General features: G+C 37.1%; 1 protein-coding gene across 12 annotated transcripts in view; it reads left to right on the forward strand.

The window, feature by feature from the left end:
* EBF3 (EBF transcription factor 3) overlaps positions 1-10,000 on the forward strand; it is a 124,870-nt gene that overhangs the window by 73,313 nt on the left and 41,557 nt on the right. For 7 of the 12 annotated variants that reach the window (XM_068951404.1, XM_068951407.1, XM_068951410.1 and 4 more), the window contains exons 7-8: positions 4,741-4,822; positions 7,807-7,951. In XM_068951404.1, the coding sequence (XP_068807505.1) occupies positions 4,741-4,822; positions 7,807-7,951 (227 nt within the window). The remainder of the gene's footprint in view (positions 1-4,740; positions 4,823-7,806; positions 7,952-10,000) is intronic. The other 5 variants (XM_068951400.1, XM_068951401.1, XM_068951405.1 and 2 more) reach the window with 1 other exon arrangement.

The following is a 10,000-nucleotide window of genomic DNA, read 5'->3' on the forward strand; positions in this document are numbered from 1 at the left end:
AATTAAGCATAATGCACTAATGACAGGTTAGAGTTTTTATCGCCTCTTTGTGATTGAGCAGCAAATCCAAGTTTAGCAGTAATAAAGAGTTTATTGGTGCTAAAGCCAAAGATTTTCTGACATAGGAAAGATTTTTCCTTTCATAACAAGAGTATTAAATCCTTTGTTTACTAGGCTCTAGAAAAGAGATATGCAAAGTGGTTGTCAGATATTTCGTAGGAAAAAGCCAATTAAAGGGTAATAGAGTAAAGGATGAGAATTACCATTTGACTTCAAATGTCTTCTCTTCCCCTGTTCTCTCTTGCCTCCACCCCTATAATAGCATTATGCGCCCATGGACAGCTTCTGTTCCAAAGAACTACGTTTCCTTACTTCAGAATTGTAGATAATGATCCAAATCCTAGGTTTTTTACTCTTGAAAGTAGAGCAGGCTTGTCATATCTTAACAGTTCTGCATTTTGTATTATAGCAATATCTCATCTGTAGGCTTAATTGAACACGCTGACTTGCATACCTGAAATACAGATGCAAAGTGAAACAGAATTGTTGAAGTAAAACAAAATTGTGCCAACAGCGCACATGAAGTAGTCCGTCCTCTATCCTTTTTGAATCTGAAGTTGGGACCATCTTATTTAATGAAGGAGTAGAGGAGTGGAGTATTTGTTACTATGTATTTTAGTTAGTTTCCTTGCTGGTGACCCGAGCGCTTACGCTTTGTCAGTGTTGATTTCAGGTAGAGATCTGGGACACCCATACTCCATATTTTAAATAAAAAGAATAGAAAATTTACTTCCACAGACAAGTAAGCACTTGTACATTTCTGTTTGGGGTCTTATGGACTGTCAAAGATAGGCTTTGATAATGATGTTTCTAGGATGTAATAATTAGTTTTCTGCAATGAATATTTCTTTAGCCAAACGGTATTTGAATTGGACCAAACTAAATCCACCAGTTGTGCTGATAATACCAAGTATTTTCTTGCTTGGTTAGTGTTAAAATTCAAGTACAAAAGTCTAACTGGTCTATTTGCTACAACACCTCTTCTCAAAGAGGTTAAGAAGAGGTGAAAAGGATGAAAAGACACTTGCAGGGTTTTAAAAATCTTCTGTGGAAAAACCATCTTTCATATCACAAAAAAATTCTCCTGTAGGTTGTTATGTGCATAAGGTGGAGGCTTAAGAGCAGACACATTTGCAGATGAACTGCTTTTACTAGCTTCTCTGAGACATGACATTTGTTCAGAAGATTAGCCAGGTTGTAATGTGTAGCATAATTGCACTGTGCGGATGTCCCAGAAGTGAAAACCTAATTGCTTGACAGGACTATAACTTTGTGGTACGCTCTCACCTTGTTAGGTCCTTTTCTGATGCAGTTCAAATGAAGTCTGGCCGCAGGTGTGCCTAATTTACCTCGCAACAGAACGTGTTGAGTTTAATTGCACAGTGGTTGTTAGGAAAAATTGGTGGGTGGAATATCAAGTGACTTACTGTACGCTGATGGCAGATGGGCGTTAAGAGGCATTGTGAGCTAAGTGTATAGGTGAGGTGAGTTAATAAAAGATGTAAATTTTATCTTAAAATAGTGAAGTCTTGTGGTAGGTAATACATTTTAATTAAGATGGTAGTAGTCCATTTCTAGCAGCATGAAAAAAATCAGAGAAAAGGGAAGTCACAAAGACTGTATTTTTCTCCATATCAGTATTTTAGGAACAGTTTGTATGTTTAGGGAGGCTATTCCACAAGACTGTACGTGTTTAAAAGACTGTATCTATGTGCATAATGCAAAATATAGCGCTGACAGGGAAATCTAGAGAAGCTTGCATTCTTATTCTGTTGATAGCAGCGAAGTTTGAGAAAGGATGAAACTGAACTGAAATCGAGTTTCTTACTTCTTACTATGTTGCAGAGGTTTTGTCCCAAGAATGCAGAACACCTGGAAGACAGTATCTCGTCCCAGTCTCTCTGCTGTAGGGATCAGTTCTTAGTGTACAAGACTCTTGTTGGTCAGCTGAGAGGAAAAGTCAAAGGAGTCCCCTTCTACTAGTGAACTTTGAGAAATGCCCTGCCTGGGAACGTGTTTTTTTAACATCTACTATTTGCCTCTGAAAGGCTTATCTTCATGCTACCCTTGCTCTGCAAACTATCTGAAAACACAGATGAAAGATATCATTAGCGTCAAGGAACACACGAAACTGAGAATATCAGTGTTGCTTGCGTTGCACCCCAGTGCTGTACCTTCTATATTTAACTCAGTGCTTGGGTTTATTCTGGTAAACTTGAAGATGTCTAATTCCACCAAGCTTGGGTTTTTTCACAAATAATTGAGTAAACACCAGATTCCGGTTGATCTGTACTAAAAGAGTGCTTAACGGCTGTTTTTTGACAGGATGTTTCTGTACAGAAACAATTTATCATGAACGCTTCAAGTTAAAAAAATCCGTGAGGAATAATACTTAGCATTCTTAGTGCACAATTCATTTGAGAATTTCAGAGCAATTTACAAACATTAACTCAATAAGCCTCACAACACCCATCTGAGATCAGAAAAAAGATGAGATACTCCTCTCCAGAGTGACTGCTCTGTGGCACTGAGGAGCTGTACAGCTGAAGGGTCTCCCCAGCTAGTGATTTTTCTAGAGTAAGAGGGTCCCTTACTTCACTAGATCCTGTGCCTCTCCATTGCAGTCCATGTGGTAGAAAATGGGGATGAAAGAACAGAGATATGACAGAAATGCCATTACATTTAGATTATACTCAGTTGATGAATTAGTCCCTGGAGATCATATATCTTAAAAAAACCCCCAAGGCTGATAAAATTAGGATGGGAATGTGGCTAACAGAGGTGCAGGTTCAGTGTCATGGAATTGCAGATACTTTTGATAGTGTTTCTGCAACACTGTGTCTAGAAAACATGAGTTCAGTTGAACATCTGAGATAGATCTCATCAACCACCAGTGAAATCCAAACCTCTTACAGCTAAAAGGCTAAAAACCCTTTACAGCATTTCAGGATAGGAAGTTTTTAGAAAAACGTGCATTCTGCTGAACTATCAGCACTGATTTATTCATGCGCAATTTGAATAAACCTAGTTGTTTTCCTGCTTGTGGGTCTTATATGAGAGATGGCTCCTTCTGCAGTACAGCAAGCCTTATCCCATGTTTGGGCTTTGTTCAAGGTTTAACTGAAAAGGAAGAGTTGTCGTTAAAAGTGCCAGTTTGTAATATGTGAATATTCCTTGGGAGCGCTCCTGTCCAAATCCTTCCACATCCTGGGTTTCACAGAAGGGAGCACAATGTGATGCAGCTGCAGTCGTACTTTTTATCAGCTGCAGTTTGACCATATTGGGTTCTGAGGAAGGAAAGAATTACTTAGCTTGCCTCCTACCTGGAATATTATTTGCACATGAAAACTTTTGTAAAGCATAGCCAGCTAGAATGGTCATAGTCACTTATAAAGATTAGCATTAATAAATAATAACTGTTCGTATTCTAAATACAAAAGCCTAAAGCTCTGCCTAACCTTGTCACTCAAAATATGTAAAGTTGAGCAACAAACTCGTGGGCTGGCACATCTGAGAAACTCGGAGGGAGGAGAAAGCCCAGAGCCTTGCTTGTCATTAGCTACTAATCATTAGCCAAAAATCAGACCCACAGAACATTTTTGTTACTATAAAATGTGAAAGCATATCTACATAAAGAAAAGAGGAGGCGTTAGGCTAGGAACATCCATCCTTCTGTACTAGGGAAGGAATGTGCGGCTTCCCCCTGATGTCACATAGTCTGTTTACACATCAGTGCAGTTACAAAACTGTTCCTTTCTCCTCAGAGCAATTCTTGAAAACGAGGAATGAAGGAAAGAAAGTGGAACCATCCCCTCTCTGCTCATTCACCAGCAAGTACAGGAGGGTGGCATAAAGGAGACTGCATCTTTTGACGTTTTCCCCCTTCTATAAGTCCTTGCTGTGTTCCTCTGAGGCAGCACTACTACAAAAATGCCATGTTATAGGAAAGTGCCTAGATGAGATGATTTAGTCCTAAATAATTGCCATTTGTCACTCAGCAAAAATAAGCTGGATTTCTTTAAGTTATGTAGAGTGACTCCTTACAGTTAGAGGCTAGTAAAGGTTAAAGTGGTCAGAAAATAGGATATAATTCTCCATGTTCCTCTCCTTTCGAAGACTGAATAAAAGGGGGCTTTCCTGGTGAGCAGATCCCCATGTGAATCTCACTGAAGTCAGCAGGAGTTGGATCTAGTCCCTTTGAGTAGCTAGAATTTCCAAACCAGAGGCAAAGCTGAGAGTTAAGAAGACTGATCATTCATTACCTTGGAATTTCTCGACAGAGAGGTCATTACTGCTAATACAAGTTGTGAAAAAAATAAAACTTATTAAGTAAATAGAGACAAATTCTCATCTGATGTAAGTCATTGCCTTTGAAGTCAGTGAGTCATTGAAATCAACTTCCCCACACCGATTTACAACAGCTAAGGACATGGCCTGGAGTCAATGCATTTACAGTTGTTGAGAAGTTAAAAATATAAATTTGCCTTTCTCTGGCAATAGTGTTCTGTTTATAACAGAGATCTTATGCTTTAAAACAAGTTCATTAACTAATAGGAAAGTAGTATTTCACAACCAGTATTCTTTTGGGTATAACTATTTATGATTAAATTTTATTAAACTTCTTTTAATTGGATTTACATTTTGATGAATCTAATAGATTTCAATTTTGTATTTTTATAGATTCTTTCTAAAGTTTTTCCTCAAGTGCAATCAGAACTGTTTGAAGAATGCAGGCAACCCACGAGATATGCGAAGATTCCAGGTACAGATAGTTCTTAAAGGATATATGAAAGACTTATTCGGAATTTCAAATTGCTTAGCTCTGAGCTTTTCTTCATGAAATCTAACGTCAGTGCTCCTACTTAGCATAGTTTCAATGCTGTATATTTTAAAAAAGTGATATCAATATTTTACATTTTCCCCAGTAACTTAAATGCATGTTCTTAGGACTTAAGAAGTTCAATAGTAGACTGTAGTGGGCTATTCTGAAGCAAGTGGGCATCTCCACAGATAGTATTTCCATAGTTTTCCTTCATACTAATTTCATTGTAGTGTTGAATATGCTGAGACCTGTAGAGAAGTTTTTAGACATGTAGTCTGAGTCTCATAAATTTACTATTAGACATTAGAAATACAGCCATGGAATTCAGGGAAGTTTGGGTCTTACACTGTAGTTTCCATAATCACACTTACAACTAGTAAATCCAGCAGTGGTGGTACAACCCACATATTTTTATTCCAATTGTTTTAGAAAATGTTTAATACTTCACTTTCTCCTTACAGCTTTTGAAATACCCTGTGGTGAATCATAACACTACAGAAAGACATCTGACGTGGTGGACAAATGATTTCCTCCGTATCTGGGGTCATTTGAAATGCTTATTAAGAAATATATACTTTTTATTTCAAATTATTTCAAAATGATTCGTATTTGATAAACTAGTATTGAGATGTTCAAAACTTTCTTATTTTTGAGAAGAATAACTTGTGGTTAAACTTGATAGCAAAACATGTGACATCTGTTTTCATGCACAGCCAACCAACCGGTGAAGCCAGAACACTTGAGCCAGCCAACAGAAAAGATCTGTAGCTGGAAAAAATATTTCTTCAAAACAATTGAGCCAAGCTTCCATTTTTCATGCATCTCAGCTTCACGTGGCATTGGTGATATTGATCCATCTGAACAGAACAGAAGGTCAAACCTGGAATGAGTGGAAATGTCCTCTTTGTCTCACCGATGACTAAATGAAGCATCAGTCATGAGTGATCTTGTGGTCGACAATGGAGCCAGTAGACACTAGAAAGACTTTCCTGGGTCTCTTTAGCTAATCTCCCTGCCTCTCAGAAGGTTTAACTGGACTTAACAGTATGTCAGATCTTGAACAATATTTTAAACTGATTTCACTATCTCAGCACCTTTCTTTAGGTGCACTGCAGGAATAAGCCACTATAACAAAACATAGCATGTCTACTTTCTTTTGCTGAACTACAGTATTTTCCCTTGGTGACTGACCTATATATATATACATGACGGAACAAAAATAGTTGTCATTTTTATATACGCCTTTCCTTGTCTTTTCAATATACCATGTTCTAGGAACCAAAACCAGAAATCTTTTCTGAAAATCACGCTTGCATGTTTCGCAATATTTTTAAAGTCTGCAAATCTCATTAGAAGTGAAAGCAGATAGCCCAGCGGCATGGCAATAGCTCTGTAGCATGGGTGAGTTTGCAACCTCAGCACTCTCCAAAGTGGATGTTGACAAGAGTGAAAGTGTCCACTTCTGGGACGAGAAAGATACGGAAGCAGAGCAGACTTCTGGAGAACTGCCCTCAGGCTGTTCTAAAGGGTAGCGCAGATGGCTGTCTCAAAGGAGGCAGAATACACAGAAAAGGTGCTGTGATAGCTGAAAGCTAATTATGGGTTGTGAATAAGAAACAGGATCAGAGGTGATCCAAAACATAGAAACAGACAAGAATTTTCTTCTGATGCCTTGGACTAGCAAAAGGAGAATAGTTTTTCCCTTCATTTTTTTTCCTCACGTGTTTGGGTATAGGAACTCAGAAAATCTTTTTTTGTTACATCCAAAAGTAAATTAAACACAAGATGAAAACTAAAATTTGTGCTAGCTTTTGCCACCATCACTAGTATGCTTGATAAGGCCTAATAGTCTAACTTAGCCATTGACTGTAAGAACTCTGCTAGTGTTAAACCACAAAGAAAATGCTACAGTGATTACTTCATTTAGAAAATCTGGAACCCACACCACAGGGGCCATGCTGGAGTATTTAAATAAGATGTAAATGTCTATCTGGGATAGTAACAATCAACCTATGAAGCTGTGTTACGCACAAACACACGCACATCTTACAGTTTCCTCTTTGGCTTGTGTTCATGGAATATCATTTCCGCAGTGAGTTTCACAAATCCATTGTGTAGGTGTTTTTATCAGGAAGGTTGTGCATTTTGCATATGTTCCTTTTCCATTTTCTACTAAGAAGCAGCTGGAAGCCAAAGAAGGCCCTATCCATCATCTCTCCTATGGCCGGACTCTGAACCTGGACACAAGAATAGGAGCCTTTCACTCAAAAATAAAGGAGGAAATTCCATTGACATACCAGGGTCAATCACCATCCAAATGAACTTGAGAAGGGATACTTTTCATGGATTGAAAACACTTTCACTATTCATATTCAACTCAGTCTTTTCAGATGCAAAAAAGTTCATTATCAGACATTAAATGTAATTGTAAAACTGACCTGGAGATCATTTACTGAAGAAAAAATGGGGAGTTACGATGGTTCCTGATTTATTAAGCTTTTTTTATTTGGAATCCTCACAACCCTTCATTTGAAGACAGTCTCAAGTGAACAAATTTTAATTAGATAAACTATCTAATCAATATATCAACAGATCAATCAAAACAGCAGCTTTTAAAATGAGTGGCTAGAGGGGTGTTTCTGAAACTAATGGCTAGAAGAATATTTCCCTGAATTGAATTCATTTGTTAGCATAATAGGAGATTAAAGTCTAATTAGTGTAGCCGGTTCTGAAGAGAAACAATTGTGAGTTAAAAATCACCAGTGTTAGCCACATAAACAAAGATGTATTCATAGTTGTCATTCACTTTATTTAAAGTGAAAAGTAACAGACTGTGAACTTGTTTGTCTAAAGAGAAGATCTATTTTTGTATCTACATTTCTGAAAATATGCAGGTTTTTTAAAAATTTTTTTTTCTTTTTTAGGTTGTTGTATCAACAACAGTCAATGTGGATGGCCACGTTCTGGCTGTCTCAGACAACATGTTTGTACACAACAATTCCAAACATGGAAGGCGGGCTCGCCGCCTTGACCCCTCAGAAGGTACGGCCCCTTCTTATCTGGAAAATGGTAGGCACACATTTACATGTCTTTTTTTATTTGCAATGCTTTTTTTGCACCATACTTTATGTTGATACACTACTACATTTACTTTTACATGATTTCATTCTTCATCGATCAAACCACCCATTAAAAAAGTCCATTAGTATTTCTCAGCCCTTGTCAACCAGAATATGGTCTCTTTTGAATTTGCTTTCTACTTCTTTCTTTATTTAATACTTAAAGTTTTGCAGTCACAACCAATTTTTCATCTTTTTCTATTTTTTTAGCCTTGTTTTGCTTGCAGCTTTTTCTTGCTATTTAATTTGACTTGATTTTATTTTGGCTTGTCATATTCCTTGATCCAGAGGTACAGTCTCAGGTTATGTATGCAAGTTTAAGTGGATGGTAAAAACATGACCAAATCTGTAAAGAATTTACTGTGAGGTCAATTTCCTGTTGCTGGGCCTTACTGCTGCAGATTGCAGCAGTAGGGTTTTTGTATGAGAAAAACAGCATAAAATGTTTTTCTTCAGACTGACTCAATGTGATTGACTTCTTGCCTGAACTGCTAAAAGAAGATAGTCTGAGAGGAAGACGAGAACGGAAAGTGTCTCTGAAAATCCAGAGTTCTGAAATACTATCTTTCTGGAGTCCATCAGCCTCTGAATCATTCTCACACAATTGCAGCTGTGCTCGTACATGTGCACACATATATTTATTCTCCCACAAAGCACATAGTAATTATTTAGGTTTAAACATTATTTTGTTCACACGGTAATGTGCGGTAACCTAAAGATGCATAATGAGCCTCAAGTAGTGCACTTTTAATAAAATTAAATGCATATAGGTCAAATACATTTTCAGTTCTTAAAGAGTTAGAATTTTCACAGAGACTGTAATTAGAAGTACAGTGTTTGAAACTGAGTATCTAAATGGTCAGTCCAAGCACATGAATTTCAAGGGGACTACTCTTGTGAGTTGTTACTAAGGTGTAAGCGTTGACAGGAGCATGCTTTTTTACACTAATACAATTAAACAATTAAAGTAATAACTGAATACTAAGCTGCTAATATAATCATTGTCATTTTATGTTTCAAATAATACTTTCCAGTGCACACACAGAAAAATGGATGGGGCAAACAATAATTATCAGAAGGCAATATGATCTAGATATCAAAAAATGGAAAACAATTTATGAATCTACTGCGATCCACACACAAAAAACTAATTTGTTTTTCTGCATTAATAACTAAGGTATAGGAGAACAAAAATATAATAATTAAAGGTCGCCCTGAGCACAAGAGTCATTATGGTCTATGACGTATTGTTTATCTCTTTCATATGCACTGAAAGTAGGTGTGTGTTTTGCCTAGCAACCGTCACTAATGAGGTTCACAATTAAGAAGGTTGAATCCTCTCCCCTAGTCCTCTTCTTCCCTAGAGAGAGAGAACTAGCAACATTATAGGTTCAAGTAAGCGTGCTCAGCCCTGTGGTGTTAGGTTTTAGTCTAGGTCCAAATTCAGCCTCTTCTAATGAGCTATTATGATCTTAGCAAAATGCAAGTATTTATTTTTGTAAGCTGTGTAAAAAAGAATTTGACTCTAAGCAGAAAATATCACTTAGAAAAATAAAGGCCACTTTTACATGCTACAGAAAATTTACATAAATTGTTACTAACCAATAGCTCCTTTTTGGGCTATGGTAATTGATTTGCTTTATTTAAATATTAAAAATACAGTGCCAAGTCCTATTTGCCTAACCTCCCGTAACCACTGGTTGAAGTAAGCTGAACTGTTAAAAATGAATGTGAAAAACTGAACACTCCCTCTTACTATAAAATCCTGTATCCAATAATAATTCCAGTAACTAAGTAACTGAAAGTAAACACTCCTGTAATACAGTAGCAGAGAATCAAAATACCCTTGAATGTGAGAAAAGATTGTTGAGCAAGACTTTCAAAGGCACTGAGTTGAAGTCAGTGGGATTCCTAAGTGCTCAGCATCTTTACAAGTCAGGCTGTTCTTCCCATACGATTAAGCAGTATTACGAAAATAAGCATCAGTGACTGATTCTGC

The sequence above is a fragment of the Struthio camelus genome, chromosome 7 (genome assembly GCF_040807025.1).
Source record: "Struthio camelus isolate bStrCam1 chromosome 7, bStrCam1.hap1, whole genome shotgun sequence".
Lineage (NCBI taxonomy): Eukaryota > Metazoa > Chordata > Aves > Struthioniformes > Struthionidae > Struthio > Struthio camelus.